At 39.2% G+C, this 18130-nt stretch overlaps 2 protein-coding genes across 4 annotated transcripts in view; both read left to right on the forward strand.

Annotated features, from left to right (window-relative positions):
* LOC148886534 (ryanodine receptor 1-like) overlaps positions 1-12631 on the forward strand; it is a 54678-nt gene extending 42047 nt beyond the window's left edge. For all 3 annotated transcript variants that reach the window (XM_089017779.1, XM_089017780.1, XM_089017781.1), the window contains 20 exons: positions 5-93; positions 172-300; positions 1047-1151; positions 3437-3518; positions 3595-4913; positions 4994-5076; positions 5395-5554; positions 5673-5759; positions 6337-6606; positions 6677-6807; positions 6874-6916; positions 7633-7766; positions 7851-7911; positions 8793-8939; positions 10046-10180; positions 10292-10448; positions 11018-11082; positions 11156-11256; positions 11325-11376; positions 12102-12631. In XM_089017779.1, the coding sequence (XP_088873905.1) occupies positions 5-93; positions 172-300; positions 1047-1151; positions 3437-3518; positions 3595-4913; positions 4994-5076; positions 5395-5554; positions 5673-5759; positions 6337-6606; positions 6677-6807; positions 6874-6916; positions 7633-7766; positions 7851-7911; positions 8793-8939; positions 10046-10180; positions 10292-10448; positions 11018-11082; positions 11156-11256; positions 11325-11376; positions 12102-12197 (3446 nt within the window). In that variant the 3' untranslated portion in view covers positions 12198-12631. The remainder of the gene's footprint in view (positions 1-4; positions 94-171; positions 301-1046; positions 1152-3436; positions 3519-3594; positions 4914-4993; positions 5077-5394; positions 5555-5672; positions 5760-6336; positions 6607-6676; positions 6808-6873; positions 6917-7632; positions 7767-7850; positions 7912-8792; positions 8940-10045; positions 10181-10291; positions 10449-11017; positions 11083-11155; positions 11257-11324; positions 11377-12101) is intronic.
* A 405-nt stretch (positions 12632-13036) lies between these two features.
* LOC148886535 (uncharacterized) overlaps positions 13037-18130 on the forward strand; it is an 8183-nt gene continuing 3089 nt past the window's right edge. The window contains exons 1-4 of the mRNA XM_089017700.1: positions 13037-13212; positions 15420-15678; positions 17066-17099; positions 17609-17780. Of these exons, the coding sequence (XP_088873826.1) occupies positions 13170-13212; positions 15420-15678; positions 17066-17099; positions 17609-17780 (508 nt within the window). The 5' untranslated portion in view covers positions 13037-13169. The remainder of the gene's footprint in view (positions 13213-15419; positions 15679-17065; positions 17100-17608; positions 17781-18130) is intronic.

Raw genomic sequence — 18130 nt, forward strand, 5'->3', positions numbered from 1 at the left:
GCAGACTTTCAGAACTATTTAAGGACGCAGATAGGAAGCACAACAACCATTAACATCATCATCTGTACAGTCGATTACCTACTCAGGCTGCAGGTCTTCAAATCATTCTCGTTTGTCTTGTTTTTTTTCCAATCACCATAATCGATGACATGCTGTCTTTTTTATTTGAAGGAATCAATCAGTGACTTCTACTGGTACTACTCTGGCAAGGATATCATCGATGAGCCAGGAAAGAAAAATTTCTCTAAAGCAATGACAGTTGCCAAACAGATTTTTAACAGTCTAACTGAATATATTCAGGTAAAAAAAAACATGTTTACGTTTATTTTATTTTTTCATTTTTTTAATTGTATTTTTTATGTAATGTAATTAATTTATTTGTATTGTTTTTTTATATTTTTTATTGTATTTTATTTGTTTAATTATTTCATCTGCTTATTTATTTTATTTGATTATTTATTTTATTTATTTATTTATTTTGATCTTCTCTATTTATTTTTGTGTGTGTTTATTTATGTATTAATTTATGTATCTATGTATTTATTTATTTGTTTTGTTTGTTTATTTGTGTTTACTTTCTATCTATTTGAGTTACTTTAGGGTTGAGTGAATGCTGGCTCGTGTTGCTATCTATTAGCTATCTATCCAGCTAGCTAAATATTTGCTATCTATTAGCTATGTAGCGAGATAATAGTTATCTATTAGCTAGCTAGCTAACTTTCTATCTGAGTTACGTCCGGGTTAAGTGAACGCTGGCTCGTGTTGCTATCTATTAGCTAGCTATCTAGCTAGCTATATATTTGCTATTTATTAGCTATCTAGCTAGCTATTAGTTATCTATTAGCTAGCTAGCTAACTTTCTATCTATTTGAGTTATTCCGGGTTGAGTGAACGCTGGCGCATGTGGCTGCCGCTGCTCACCCACAGAAAAATCCAGTGACTGTAAAGTGACCTTGAGAGTTTTGAAAGGCGCTTATAAATTAAATGTATTATTATTATTTGTGTATTTATTTATGTATTTATTTAAAGAACCTCTGTCTTCTAAGGGCCCGTGCACTGGTAACCAGCAGTCCTTGGCCCACAGCAGGCTGTGGGATGCCATCGTGGGCTTCCTTCACGTCTTTGCTCACATGATGATGAAACTGGCTCAGGTATGCTCCTGTCACTTCAATTTCTATCAGATTTATCATGATCCTTGTTGCCTTCATGGCTTTTAGTCCACATGTCCCGAATGAGATCCAATACAAAAAAAATATGCTGCATTGAACTCATTCACTGCCGGACAATGTGCAAAAATGTGTTCACTCTGGTGCCAGGGTTTTTGTCATTGTCACTCAAATTCCAGGACCCGCAGAATATCGAGTTTTAGCACTACATCAACATTCAATGCAGCGTAAGAAACCTTAGACCACAGGTGTCAAAGTCAAGGCCCGCGGGCCAAATCCGGCCCGCCACATCATTTTTTTCGGCCCGCGAAAGCAAATCAAACTTGTTAAATTCCATGATGATTGCTAAAATCTGAGCCAAAATTTCATATTTTTGGATGTCAACCACAATAAGTCATTATTCTTGACTTCAGATTTGAAAACGAGTTATTCATTAATTTGCTGTGTGCTCTATATGTAATATTTGGATTGGATTGGATTGGATTTGCCTTTATTAGTCTCACAGTGGAGAAATTTACATTTCACAGCAGCAAAGTGAAGGGATTTAAACATTCTAATGGGTTCCCCAAATTCATAACGGCCCACGAGAGGAAACCATAACTACAATGTGGCCCGCGGCAAAAAATGACTTTGACACCCCTGCCTTAGACTCTTTTCTTTTATCAAACAAAATGAGTAAAGTCCTTTCGTTTAACTGCTTTGGTGTCAGCATTGTGGTGTGCATTCGGTTCACCATCACTCTCATGGCTGCTATAGGTCACATGAATATAACGCAGCCATTGTCAATATTAAGAAGCGTAACGTATATTTATGTAGCGTGATTCACTAACCTATTTACATTTTTATGATGCAAACAACAAACGGCATTTTGCACCGTGTTCCAAATGTTGTCAGAGATATTGGAATGACGACACGAAAATGTGCATTTCTATTTCTTCAAAAAATAAAATAAAAAAAGAGAAAGTCTAGAGTACTTTTTTTCCCATTTTCATTTCAAATCCGAATTCATACACACATTTTCTTGAGACTTTTGTGACAATGCCAGTACGCTATTTCATATGCTGTGTTGCATCAGTGATTCTCACCTTTAACGTCAACCAGTAAATTCAATAACTGAAATAATATTACAGATTAGCCTGTCGATTCTGGGGATTTTTTGTTTGTTTGTTTGTTGTTGAAGCAATTTTTTCCAACATTTTTTTCATGCACATGATTGTTGTGATTGTTTTAAGACTTTGAATATTTTATTGATTATTTAAAACGGTCTTCCACATGTTCAATGCAGGGTACAGTATGTATTCACTTTATTTATCGATTGATGTGTTTGTTATTTATTCCGCTTTGGTTTCACACACACCTCAGGCTGTTTTTTATACACCTGCTTTAAAAAAAAGTAGAATATTTTTCTTTATGGAATGTTGTATCTTGGGAAAATGTTTGAATTTCTACACAACTCAACTTGTAAACTTAAAACTTAGAAATGACACTAAAAGCTACGCCACACAATGTTATGAATTTGCCTGAAGGCAGACATGTTTTCACATGGCAAAATTGTCATGAGTTACAGGTTGGTTGACAGACATTTGATCTCATTCCTGAAATGTTTTCACGAAGTCAGAAATCAGAATAAATCAACTCTTACATAAAATCTGCCTTTCCCAAACATAGGGTTTACTGATAACACAACAGAGAATATTTAACATATTTTAAAGTTTGTCATGGGTTCACATAATTGTTTTTTGTTACATTGTCTGTAATTTTACAGTTTCATAAGATTTAAAACGCAAAATATCTTGGGTGCATACTAATGACTGGTTATCTTAAAAACACTTCAGGAACCCTCCTTGGATTATTATTCTTATTTTTTTTAATATTCTAACTAATTATGACCCTTTTTGAAGATGCTCTTCATTTGTGCTGTAATCAATCTATCTATCTATTTCTCTATCTAGCTATCTAGCTAACTAGCTGTCTACCTATCTAGCTAGGTAGCTAGCTAGCTACCTACCGATTTGTTTTTCTGTTTGTTTTGTTTGTTTGTTTATTTTTGTGGCGAATTTAACTCCACATGAGTGTAGCAAACATTTCACCAACGAGCCGTTTATTATAGTTCGCTGTAATAACTGCGGGGGATTCATACTTGTGTTTTCTGCTTCCCCACCTCCTTCCCAGTGGCTGCATCTCCGACAGTAATTCTGAATCCCTTATATGTTACAAAGCAATGTGGTCATCGTTATAATCCATTGGCTGTTTCTTTTGAATCTTTGCAGGATTCGAGTCAGATCGGTCTGCTCAAGGAGCTTCTGGACCTGCAGAAAGACATGGTGGTCATGTTGCTTTCGCTGTTGGAGGGTAAATTGTACAGATGTTTAAAGTCCCATGCTTATCGCATCTTGATTTTTGAAGAGACTTATGTTGTGTCGCTCAGGGAATGTGGTGAATGGTACCATCGCCCGTCAGATGGTGGACATGCTAGTAGAGTCATCCAGCAACGTGGAGATGATCTTAAAATTCTTTGACATGTTCCTCAAATTGAAAGACATCGTGGCTTCCGATGCCTTCCGAGATTACATCACAGACCCGCGAGGGCTAATCTCCAAGAAGGACTTCCAGAAGGCCATGGACAGCCAGAAGCAGTACACTCCTTCGGAGATCCAGTTCCTTCTGTCTTGCTCAGAAGCAGATGAAAACGATATGATCAACTATGAGGAATATGCCAATCGCTTCCAAGAGCCTGCCAAGGACATTGGCTTCAACATTGCCGTGTTGCTTACCAATCTGTCCGAGCACGTTCCTCACGACACTCGGCTGCAGAACTTCCTGGAACAAGCCGAGAGCGTTCTCAATTACTTCCGCCCCTTCCTGGGTCGTATTGAGATCATGGGTGCCAGTCGTAAGATCGAACGCATCTACTTTGAGATCAGCGAAGTCAACCGCAAACAATGGGAGATGCCTCAGGTCCGAGAGTCCAAGCGACAGTTCATCTTCGACGTCGTGAACGAAGGCGGCGAGTCCGAGAAGATGGAGATGTTTGTCAACTTTTGCGAGGACACCATCTTTGAGATGAATATCGCCTCACAGATTTCCGAGCAGGAGGAAGAGGAAAAGGGCGAGGAGGAGGATGAGCTCGAGGAAGCCGCAGGAGAAGGTGGAGCAGTAGCAGCCATCGGAGCAGGAGAAGAGGAAACCAATGGCGAGGAGGCGCCGCCCGAGTCCAGCTCGGCTTTTGCCGACTTCATAAACAGCATGTTGAGCTTCTTCAGCATTTTCACCTTCCGTAATCTCCGCCGGCAATATCGAAGAGTGAGGAAGATGACCGTGAAAGAGATTGTGGTTGCCCTGTCCACCTTCTTCTGGACGGTCCTCATGAGCATCCTACACTTCATCTACAACGTGTGCAAAGGCTTTTTCATGATAATCTGGCACGCCCTGTTTGGAGGCGGTTTAGTGGAAGGAGCTAAAAATATCACGGTGACTGAGATTTTGGCGAGTATGCCGGATCCAACACAGGACGATGTGCACGGCGATGGGCCCGGGGAACCCGGGATACGTGAAGAGCAAGAAACTGGAGGGGTTACGGAACCTGGAGACGCCGGGAGTGGAGAAGAAGAGGAGGAGGATACCCAGGAAAAGGAAGGGGGAAGGATACCAGGTATCGATGCTCCTGGTGGTCTCGGTGACATGGGGATCGAGGCAACGGTCGAGCCACCAACCCCTGAAGGGACACCTATAACCAAGAGGAAAATGGTCAGTGGGTCCATTTGTAAATGTAATGGCAAAGTGGTGTAAGGGTCCTTGCAACCTTCTGTGGTTTTCTTCTATCGCAGCAACCAGACGAGCCCGATGACAGCCAGAAACCTCCAGAGGCAGCACCTGTTGAGGAAGCGCCCCCAGAACCGGAGAAGGCCGAGTATAGCACTTCATTCTTTTTCCTCTGTGTTCATTTGGCACTGATCACTTTAAAATGGTTACATTTTCTGCACCAACTGTACAACTGTTATCCTATTTTATTCTACCACTGATAACTTTAGCTCCGTTTGATACTTTGCGCATTGTCTCACAGTTGTTCTTCAGAGATACCATTTGCATTAAGGAATGCCCTTCAATACTTATTTGTCATGTCATTGTTTATGATGATACTAATGCAATGTTCTCCCGAAGACAAATTCCTTTTGAGTTCTACATATACAATAAAGATGATTCTGAATAATTCAACAAACTATTTCAGTGTGGAAAATGGCGAAAAAACAGAGAAGGAATCTGAGAGTCATGCGAAAGTGGACGCTGATGAACCCAAGAAATCTGCAGTGAAAAAAGAAAAGAAGCCCAAGAAGAGAGGCGGATTCCAAATCTGGACCGAGCTAGAAACGCAGAGAAATAAATTTATGGTGAATTGCAAAGACTCCAATTTTATACATCTTCATTTTTCCCATTATAATAACAATAATATATCATTCTGTATATTTGCTTTTGTTCGATATTCATATTTTCCTCCATCTTCAATAGAACTACCTTTCCAGAAACTTCTACAACCTGCGATTTCTGGCTCTGTTCCTCGCCTTTGCATTGAACTTCATTCTGCTCTTCTACAAGGTGAGATAATTGTGACTACACATTATTGCTATGTGTCAGAGATGTTTGATTGGACACTGTGAACAAAGGCTCGAACACAGGAAGATTGTCTTTTACTGCCGGTAGGGGACGCAGCCATTCATGACCGGCGCCCAACCTCTGCAGCCCTCTGCCATGCTATTTATTGAGAGTATATGCAAATTTAAGTGGTACATTAGTAAAACACAGTCTTCTTGATTTGAATACCACAGCCCTGGACATCCCATGTTACATTTTAATGAGTTGTCATTCCACAAACTGATTTGTAACCTGGCTAATAAGCTCTTCCTGTGAAGGACTTTACGAAGTCCTAAATTCTGCCCAAGGCCAGATCTCCTACCTGAGGATGACAGTTTAACAGACTGTGTCTGTTCACCTCAGATTGAGCCCAATGCTCCAATTGTGGGCATTGCTTTCGGCCAACTAAGCATGTTTTTTTTTAAATATGACAACATCTATTCTGTCTTTTCTCTATCACTATGTAGTTTTCTAAAAGTAGTATAAATTAGTGTCTTCACGTCAAAATCATAATACTTTGACAATGTCCGTTTGGTACAAGGTATCTGAAAGCCCCCCAGAGGGCGAAGATATGGAAGGATCTGGGCTGGCGGAAGGAAGTGGGTTCTTCGAAGGTTCTGCTCTCTTCGAGGAATCCGGAGATGAGGGCGACGCTTCCGGAATGGGCGACGGGGATGAGGATGAAGAAGATGTGCCCCTCTTTTATTATTTAGAGGAGAGCACTGGCTACATGCAGCCTACGATGTCCTTCCTCGCCATTGTCCACACGCTCATATCCTTCATCTGCATCATCGGCTACAACTGCCTCAAAGTGGGTTGGAATTCATCGTCCATTTCATGCCGTGGGATTGACTCTCCATCACAAAATATTTGCAAATCAGATTCCTCTGGTGATCTTCAAACGTGAGAAAGAACTAGCAAGAAAGCTGGAGTTTGACGGCCTCTACATCACCGAACAGCCCGAGGATGAAGACATCAAGGGCCAATGGGATCGATTGGTCCTGAATACGGCGTAAGCAAAAGAAAAGCTTTCGTATCTCAAAAGACTCTGCTCAATCCGGTTTTTTTTTCATTCCAGATCTTTCCCCAACAACTACTGGGATAAGTTTGTGAAACGAAAGGTAAGTGGAGTGACTTAACTATTAACTCATTCACTGCCAAACGTGCAAAAATGTGTCCATTCCAGTGTCAGTGTTTTTGTCATTGTCACTCGAATTCCAGGACCTACAGAATATTGAGTTTTAGAATTACATAAACATTCAATGCAGCGTAAGAAACCTTAAGCTCTCTCCTTTCATCAGGAAAAAAAAGTTAATTCCTAAATTGTATGGGTTTGGAGTTATATGAGCTTGAAATGAGGGCAGCTGTCCAAAAGCCAATGGAATACATAAATATTGGTTTATATAGCGCTTTAACTAGCCAGCTATCTATTAGCTAGCTAGTTAGCTTTCTATGAGTGGGTTGAGTGAACGCTGGCGCGTGTGGCTGCCGCTACTCACCCACAGAAAAACTTATCCTGTGACTGTAAAGTGACCTTGACAGTTTTGAAAGGCGCTTATAAATTAAATTTATTATTAGTATATTATTTTTTACCAAAAGCTGAAGCTGGAACAAAGCGCTAACATGGACAAAAGGCGAATGGTACCGCCTCGTAGAAGGGGAAAAAACATTGCGAGAGGTCTGACCAGCACTTTATCGGCACCCAAATGAAACCCGAACAAATTCGGGAATGGCGCTCTCTGTCATATTTTCAATTCCTGAATAAATCCGGGAATGGCAGTGAATGAGTTAAAATACAAGACCAAATACATTGTTGCAATCCAATTTCTGCATTAAGGTTTTGGATAAATACGGAGATATTTACGGACGGGAACGAATAGCTGAACTCCTGGGTGTGGATTTAGCATCGCTGGATGTGAGTCAGCAGCACGAAAAGAAACAAGAGGAATCGGACACCTCAATGTTTGCCTGGTGGGAAAATCTAATGCATAGCATACTTGCAGATGGGACAATTAAAATTTTGATTATTTCTTTCTTTCTTTATTTATGATACAGGGCTACTGCCATCGACATGAAGTTCCAGATCTGGAAATTTGGTGTTGTCTTCACAGATGGCGTAAGCACAACGACCTTGTGCTACTGTGTTCCTATAGTGTGCACAAAACAAAGATGGTCACACCTCTACTCGTCGCCCAGGGCAAAAATTAAGCTTTTACCATTTTTTTACAGTAACCTTAACCGTAACCTAAAAGCTTTAAAAAATCGATGCAAAGGTTTGTTCAGCCGTTATCTGTACTTCTTTGAAGGTGTTGGACGTTTCGCTCCTCATCCGAAAAGCTTCGTCAGCGAACTAAAGTTGTGCTGCTAGCTCTCATATTGGTTTTTATATATACAGTAAAGTCTCGTTATATCGATATCGGATATATCGATAGTCCCGGTTATATCGATACTATTTCTATGCACGCACGGAGAAAATTACATGCAAACAGGGTCGGATATATCGATAGTCCCGGTTATATCGATATTTTTTCGGACTCCCTTGAATATCGATATAACGAGACTTTACTTTACTGTATATATATATATATATATATATATATATATATATATATATATATATATATATATATATATATATATATATATACACCTAAAGTTGCTAAAGTTGTGCTGGCCCTATATATATATATCCCTAATGGACAGAGGTGGCTGTGCCATATCTGATGAAAGAAGAGAGGTTTGGTGCCAGACCTCTGTCCATTCGGGATATATATATAGGGCCAGCACAACTTTAGCAACTTTAGGTTTCTGACGAAGCTTTTCAGATGAGGAGCGAAACGTCCGACACCTTCAAAGAAGTACAGATGACGGCTGAAGAAAGCTTTTCATCGATGGACCACTCCTAGTTTGTAGTATGATGCCACTCTGTAAATCCATCTCGGCCAGCCAACGCTCTTATTACTATTTTGTATTTTGTATTGTTTGCATCTCTTTTAGACCTTCCTCTACTTGTGTTGGTACACGATTATGTCCCTGCTTGGCCATTACAACAACTTCTTCTTCGCATGCCATTTGCTGGACATTGCCATGGGCGTCAAAACCCTACGCACCATTCTTTCCTCTGTGACCCATAACGGAAAACAGGTATTTAAAAAAATAAAAAATACTACTAAAAACTACTACTACTACTACTACTACTACTACTACTACTACTACTACTACTACTACCAATACGAATACAATACTAATACTACTACTACTACTACTAATACTAATAGTACTATTAGTATTAGTAGTAGTACTACTACTAATACTACTATTAGTACTACTATTGGTACTACTAATATTACTACTAATGCTAATACTACTGCGAATACTAATACTAATACTAATGCTGATGCTGATACTGATACTAATACCAGTACTGATACTAATAGTACTACTACTACTACTACTGTTACTACTACTATTACTACTGCTACTACTACTACTTTACTACTAATACTAGTACTAGTACTAATGCTAACATTAATATTACTACTACTAATACAAATACTAGTACTGCTGTTACTACTACTACTACTACTACTACTACTGATGCTGATACTGATACTAATACCAGTACTGATACTAATAGTACTACTACTACTACTACTGTTACTACTACTATTACTACTGCTACTACTACTACTTTACTACTAATACTAGTACTAGTACTAATGCTAACATTAATATTACTACTACTAATACAAATACTAGTACTGCTGTTACTACTACTACTACTACTACTACTACTACTACTACTACTATTACTACTAATACTACAACTACTACTACTACTCTACTACTACTGTTACTACTATTACTACTACTCCTATTACTACTACTGTTACTACTACTACTAATACTGCTACTAATACAACAACAACTACTGCTACTATTATTACTACTACTGCTACTACTACTATTACCACTACTGCTACTACTACTACTACTACTAATATTAATACTAATACTAATACTAATACTACTACTAATACTAATACTACTACTAATACTAATTCTAATACTACTACTAATACTATTAATACTACTATTAATACTACTATTAGTACTACTAATATTACTACTACTGCTAATACTAATACTAATACTAATACTAATACTAATACTAATACTAATACTAATAGCTGTACTCCATGTACTATGTTTCCCAAGACTCCATTTTGTATTTGAACCCATCTCCCTAGCTGATGATGACAGTGGGCCTGCTTGCCGTGGTGGTGTACCTGTACACGGTGGTGGCTTTCAACTTCTTCCGCAAGTTCTACAACAAGAGCGAAGACGAGGACGAACCCGATATGAAATGTGACGACATGATGACGGTGAGTCATTGAGACCCGACCTCAGCGACTGTCGTCGTCTCCTGAGACATATCTGTAAATATATATATATAAATATATATAAATATATTCGTTTTCTTCCTCTCGCTACAGTGCTACCTGTTCCATATGTACGTGGGCGTACGCGCCGGCGGAGGCATCGGAGATGAGATTGAAGATCCAGCCGGGGATGAATACGAGTTATACAGAGTGGTCTTTGACATAACTTTCTTCTTCTTTGTCATCGTCATCCTGCTGGCCATCATTCAGGGTAAACAACAGCATTGATGAACACATTCAGACATGTGCAAAAATGTGTACACTCCAGTGCCAGGGTTTTTGTCATCGTCACTCAAATTCTAGGACCCACAGAATATTGAGGTTTAGGATTGTATCAACATTCAATGCAGTGTTAGAAACCTTAGAATCACTCCTTTCATCAGAAAAAAAGTTCATTCCTAAATTATATGGGTCTAAAGTTATATGAACTTGAAATGAGGGCGGCTGTCCAAAATCCAATGCAATTCATGCATATTGGTTTATATAGTGCTTTAATCACAGTTGAAGCTGTAACAAAGCGCAAACGTGGAAAACAGGGAAATACTGCCCCTTCGTGGAAGGGAAAAACATTGCCAAAGGTCTGGCCAGCGCTTTATGGGCACCCAAGCATGAAAAAAAAACGAATAAATTCGGGTATGGCGCTCTACATCATATTTCCAATTCCCGAATAAATGCGGAAATGGCTGTGAATGAGCCAAGTTAGTACATGAAACTCTATCGGATGGTGTCAATCAAAAATTGAATTGTCAAACACCCTGTGACATTTTTTTTTATCCATAGGTTTGATCATTGACGCATTCGGAGAGCTCCGTGATCAACAGGAGCAGGTGAAAGAAGACATGGAGGTATGCTCATGAGCTCATATGACTTAGCGGTTTAGCGGCAATATCTCATCAACTTTGTGGTGTTTACCTCCAGACTAAATGTTTCATCTGCGGCATCGGGAGTGATTACTTTGATACGACGCCACACGGATTTGAGACTCACACGCTGGATGAGCACAACTTGGCTAATTACATGTGAGCGTGCGCAAGCTAACCGGCGTTCAAATACAATGACAACGATTTAAATGCGTGATCCTTTGCAGGTTCTTCTTAATGTATCTCATCAACAAAGATGAGACCGAGCACACTGGACAGGTGAGCTGCGTTCATGTTTTTTCCTTATGCCTTAGATTCTATATTTTTTGCCTTTTTGGTGATAGGCAGCAACTTTGTTATATAATTGTCATTCGTTTTTCTAGCTGGGGGTGCCGATAAAGCGCTGGTCAGACCTCTAGCTATATTTTTTAATAATAATAATAATAATTCAAAACTTTTCAACTGATGTCACCATAATTTTCCTTTTTTAAATCTCAAACACGAATATAGAAATTACATAACACTAATGTGTGGTATTTTATAATTTTTTTTTAGCTCAAAAATATTCCAGGGTTTTATCAGAGTTTTCCACAATACAATAATAAATATATTTTTCATAAATTACCAATCTTGTGTACTATTTCGGCTTTAAATGTTCCAAAAACTGTAAATGAAGTGTATTATTATTATTATTATTATTATTATTATTATTATTATTATTATTATTATTATTATTATTATTAGCATTAACATTATTATTATTAGCATTAACATTATTATTAGCATTAGCATTAACATTATTAGCATTAGCATTATTAGCATTATTGTCATTATTATTATTATTATTATTATTATTATTATTATTATTATTATTATTATTACCATTAGCATTAGCATCATTAGCATTTTTGTCATTATTAGCATTATTGTCATTATTATTATTATTATTATTATTATTATTCTAATCCTGGAATTTCTCTGATACATTTCTCTTGATACATTAGGAGTCATATGTGTGGAAAATGTACCAAGAGCGATGCTGGGACTTCTTCCCCGCTGGGGATTGCTTCCGAAAGCAATATGAAGATCAGCTTTCTTAATCGTGAGCTGCAATGCTTCGAGAACGTCTTTTAAATGTTGTGGATTATGTTGACATTTAATTTTTTTAAATGCTAGACTGGACGAATATGCAACATTTTAATTCAAACAGTTTGGATATTTTTTTTTGTAGCTGTCAGTATTTGTCTGTGTGTTGAATGTGTTTATGTAGAAAACGGCATCAAAGTGTGAACTTCAGTCCATTGGTTATTTATTCAAGTCCGCACGTCACGTTCGGATAGTATTTATTGGTTTTGAATCTAAATGACTTTTCTGTTTCTATGTAGAATATTTATTGATTTCTTGTCAAAAACACTGATCAAAATGGATTGTGACGATCTTTGGTTTGGTGTACTCAAATGCGGGTCCGTTCGGACAGCAACTCATTTGTACACAAATCAGTAACGGTCTAATAAAGGGAACGCTTTTTCATACAGTTTTGCTTTCGTCTTCATTGTGCAGTGGGTTATTCGCTACCCGGGAAAGATTTTGGACGATAACCGAGCCAAAAACAAAGGTTTACAGATTTGAGTCTTTCACAGCCAAAACAGAACTGTAATTATGTCATCTCAACACTGTAAATACGCACGCTCGCTGGCTGGCTACTTTGTGAGCGACAACTGCGATTTCTCATCAATTTCTCATGACATTCTAATATTGCTCTCTAATATTATTTTTTTTTTCACCAAAGCATGTTGGATTTGAGAAAGAGAGCGTCCGAAGGGCTTGCGGTCTGGGCTCCGCTTTCGCTTGTTCCATCAATGATTCTTGACCCATTGCTTGCATTGGCTCTGATTGGATTTGCCGTGGTGAGAAATGAAAAGCAGGGAGGCGGGGCACAGGCTTGTGCGTGCCGTTGCGACCGCCTCGGATGCAAAGTCCACATCCCAGCGGAATGAGGATTAAAGCATTAAAACTCACATTGAGCCTCATGTGCTTTGCGCCTGTCCTGCGCAGTCAGTCAGTCGGACAACATGAGCGTGTCGGGGATCCATCAAGGAACACTGAGGATGTATGGTGAGTGCAAAAATTTTTTTGGTACATTTTTGAGACTTTGTGACTATTTTTGTGGGGGTGAAGGGCAGTTTTGCAGCTCTTAGGGAATTTTATAATTATAAGTATACATGATTTTTTTCAGATTCCTCTCATTTATTCAACAAAATGAGTAGCTTGGCGCACAAATGCAACACACTCTTAAAGGACAACCGACGCCATTTTTTTGTTTCCTAACTGACATCCGAAAAACGTTTTATAGCATCTAAAATACCCAAAACACGCAGGCTGATATTTTTAGTCAAATGAAAAACACCAATAAAAATGAGTTAAAGTGTCCCGCCCCCTTGTTCGTGATGTCACGCCAGGAGGTCTTGCCTTGCTCTAGAATCAAAACAATGGGTTAAGATTCGGAGAAGATTCTTTCTTGTTACTCATCCAGTTATGAATATGATTCAAATAGTTCTGAAGAGGAAAGCATAAACGTTTGCAATTGATTAAAGAAGTCCTCCCGGACCAATTCGAGCCGTCAGGACTCCAATGTATCTTCCCAGAAAATGCACAAGATGGCACCCAAGCTCCGTTGGAAATGGGCCGATTTGTCTGCTGGGAATTTGTGTCAACTAGTATCAAATAGCAGTCTTGGTGCAACACACAACAATTCACCATCGCGTTATTTATGTTTTCCTTTTAATTTTGCCACCAACACGAAGTTTTCAGACCAAACAAAGTACCACAAAATGCATTGTGTGTCGCTTTCTCGGTCAGGGGCGTTCCTTCAGTGACGTAACGTACGGACTCGTCATCAACTCGAAAACAAGACTTCCTCAATATTTAGTTGCGAGTCGTAAAACGCAAAATATAGTTAGTTATATGCAGTGGAATCTTTGTAAAATAGGCTCAGTAGAAGTCATTTCAAGTGATTTTACAAATTATGGACATAACTTGTCCGAAGGGCGTCGGTTATCCTTTAAAAGTCATGTCTTTGCATGATAATGAACACTTTTATGAGACTGCAGTTTTTGCGTTTTAATCAGCCAGTTGTTGGGAATTTTTTTGTAATATTCATTAAGAGCAATATGTTTGTTCCTGTCTGCGCCATGCTCATCCAGATGTGAGGGTGTGATTTTGATCGAGGCACACACTTATTTTTATGCTGTGATTGGTGCAGTGCGTTGATCCGCCAAACATCTGACTGCCTCTAATCTCTTGACAGTGTGTTCATGCCGTAATGCAGCAGCTCTTCATGATTCTATCCCCTGTACGAGCGTCTCTCAATATATAGCTGAAGAATTTATTATATAGATGGATAGAATGGATTGGATTTACCTTTGTAGTCTCACAGTGGAGAAATTTACATTTCACATCAGCAAAGTTATGAAAGGAAGATTAAAGGAAAGAAAGACGTCGAAATACAAAATGCAGGAGCTACTCGAAAGGCAGCCACTCTTGTGGCGTCATCTTGAAGTCAAAAGAACAAAAAAAACAACTGGAAAAAGAGGCATAGATAGGTATCGATGTATAGATAGGAATGGATTTTTGCAAGTAATCCTTCCTATTTTGCAAAATGGTCTGATTTTGGCTTGTTTTGTAAAAAATAATAAACTGACTATAAACAAATAAATAAATAAATAGATGGATGATAGCTAGCCAGCTAGAGGGATGATAGCTAGCCAGCTAGATGGATGATAGCCAGCTAGCTAGCTGGATGATAGCCAGCTAGCTAGATGGATGATAGCCAGCTAGCTAGATGGATGATAGCTAGCTAGCTAGATGGATCATAGCCAGCTAGCTTGCTACATGGATGGATGATAGCTCGCTACATGCATGGATGATAGCTAGCTAACTAGATGGAAGGATGATAGCTAGCTAGCTAGCTACATGGATGATAGGTAGCTCGCTACATGGATAGATGATAGCTAGCTACATGCATTGATGATAGCCAGCTAGCTAGATGAAAGGATGATAGCTAGCTAGCCAGATGGGTGATAGATAGATAGATAGATAGATAGATAGATAGATAGATAGATAGATAGATAGATAGATAGATAGATAGCAATACCAACCCCTTCCCCGCCCCACAAACACGCACACACCGACTGTATTTTTTTTACGGCTGGATATGAGGGCGGGGGGATTTTGACAGATTCAGTTTTCCCGGGTGTCTTTAAAAGTCCACTTTTGAACAGTTGAAACTAAGACCAGAATTTAATGCCCCCTTTCCTGCCAAGGTGGATTTCTTTTCAAACAATGGAAGAAGAGGTTCTTACTCCTAACAGCTGAAGGCAGCCTGCTCGTGTGTCACCATGCGTCAGCTCCACCTGACCAGCTGGTCCTCTTGCAAAGCAGCTGCGAGTCCATCGTGGAGGGCAAGGAGATCCTCGACCTGCCAAAATTACCAGCCGGAGGGAGCCGAGATTGCTGCTTCGCCCTCATATTAACGCACAATAAATACCTCCTCCTTTTGACCGACACCCCCGCTGACTGCAGGTCTGACATGAAAGCATAATTTTGGAAAGCTGCATAAAGTATTTGTAAGAATGCTGTCGCTTGTCTAAATGTTTCTTCTTAATATTTTGTTAAAGCTAAGATTAACGATGAGATGCCCTTGGTTGCTGTGAACATCAACTATTACTGTCACGGTTTTCAAGGTGGTGATGGCGGGTGCGGATCTCAAAAAGCAGGCAGGAGGGAGCAGGAGGTTGTGTTTGATAAATTGTATTAAAATAAAGTCAGCAGGAACAAAAAAAAACATCAACATCTTCTGAACGGAAAAAAGTATCAAAGTATCAAAAGAAAATCAAGATTAAAAGTCCGCCAAGATTAAACAAACACATGCACCGCACACAATGCATCAAATTGCATACAACAGCATGCCATGCGTTCAACAATTACCCGACACCGAATGGTTGTGCCGGGAGTCATTTTAAGTGTCACTGATTGTAACGACCAGCACCTGTGCAGGCGGGGCCGACAGTGCCACCCGTTGGTCACCAACCAGATCATGACAATTACAACTACCAATCGCAACCACCAGACGGCGTAGTTTCGCTCTAGTGTAACATGAATGGATGGATGTATATTATGGATGCACTCTAGGTGTTCCTTGTATCCACTACAATATACAGTGAGACCTCAACTTACGAACTTAATTGGTTTTCAGGCAGAGTGTGTAAGGCGAAAAGTGTGTATCTAAAAAAAAAAAAAAAAAATCCCATAGGAAACCATTAAAATGGGAATAATCCGTTCCCGGGTTTCCATATAATATACTTTTCAACTAAATAAGCCTTAAAACTACGCACAACATACCTTATTATATGTATAATAAATGTGCTATTGTATTGTAATGAAAGAAATACACTCCATTGTATCATAAAGTCACTTTGTTTACATTTGTGATGGTCATTTATGGCTTGATGGAATGGCGTTGGAGGTCGAAGGTCAAAGGGAATTGCTGTTTGGAAAGAGAGGCGCATTACATAAGGACTGTAATTAAAGAAATAAACTGTGCTGTAAAATAAAGTTTTATTTACCTTTTGATGGTCGTTGATGGCTTATGGAAGGAGAGTCACCTTCCATAAGGACTGTTGCTAACTTAACCTGTTCGGTCGTGAGCTTCCGCCGAAGATCACCCCGCCAGCCGTGGTGGGTGTGTATTATGAAAATAGTGCTTATTATAAGGTTTAATTTTCAGAAATTTGATGTTTGTAAGACGAAAAGTTTGTAAGATAAGGTGTTTGTAAGTTGAAGTCTCACTGTATCAACCATCTTTATCATCCTAAACTTTTAAATGAATTTTAACAAGTATTTAAATCACAATTAACATGACCTCTTTTTGAGATGTAACAAAATACTGCTATTTTTTCTCCCTTTACAGTCAGTGGCTGAATGTGCTGAAAAAGGTGAAAGAGGTAAGTCGGAAGCATTCCAATAACAGCCACAAGTGGTGCGGTAGCTGAGTAAATGTTATTTATCCGATGGTATTTCGCAAGAGACGTTATCGAAAAGGCACGTGACACAATCGGCAAGTCAAACAAGAATGATTCTCTTCACACATGATGAGAAATTACAATAGAAGGGGTTGAGCAGCCAAAGAAGATATGTGGCATAACAACGCCCATAGCAGTAGCCATAGTAGCATAGATTTTATTATTCTAAATATCCAGTACATTATTTGCGTTTATGCACTCCTACCATGTCTCTAAATTTAAATCGTGTGTGTGTGTGTGTGTGTGTGTGTGTGTGTGTGTGTGTGTGTGTGTGTGTGTGTGTGTGTGTGTGTGTGTGTGTGTGTGTGTGTGTGTGTGTGTGTGTGTGTGTGTGTGTGTGTGTGTGTGTGTGTGTGTGTGTGTGTGTGTGTGTGTGTGTGTGTGTGTGCGTGCGTGCGTGCGCGTGTGTGTGTGTGTGTTTTTTCTCTCAGAGTGTCTCATCACCTCCCGGTCTTTGCAAGCGACATCAGGTGCCGCCGCTCTGCATTGCCCTAAAAGACCTCGTCCCAGACCAGATCGGGGACAAAGATCCACCGACTCCGCCGATTTGTAATGGAGAAGCTCCTTCTCCGGGGCCTCAGAACAGCTCTCCAAAGGATAAAGGTCATCTTGACTTCAATGAAACAGCTTGAAATTTTAGTAGTTGATTGACAGGTAACAGTAGAGTGGGTGGGGTTACCATGTGCATCATTCAAATTTGGGAAATTTAACACCGCTCCTCTATTGTTTAAATTTAAAAGACATGTTTATTTTCGCTTGACACACTCCAAAATAACCTAACTTGGGAGGATTTGCTAACAACGCTGGGTTATATATGCCCACCATAGACAAGTAAGGATTTATTCCTGCACATTAGGTCCACATAACAAGCCAAAAAAGTATCCATATTGCTTAATTAAAGCTACCAAAAATGGTCAGCATGTTATCAGTATGGCTGTGGTTATAAATAATTT

The sequence above is a fragment of the Hippocampus bargibanti genome, linkage group LG16 (genome assembly GCF_051943395.1).
Source record: "Hippocampus bargibanti isolate YZ-2025 linkage group LG16, ASM5194339v1, whole genome shotgun sequence".
NCBI classification, from domain to species: domain Eukaryota; kingdom Metazoa; phylum Chordata; class Actinopteri; order Syngnathiformes; family Syngnathidae; genus Hippocampus; species Hippocampus bargibanti.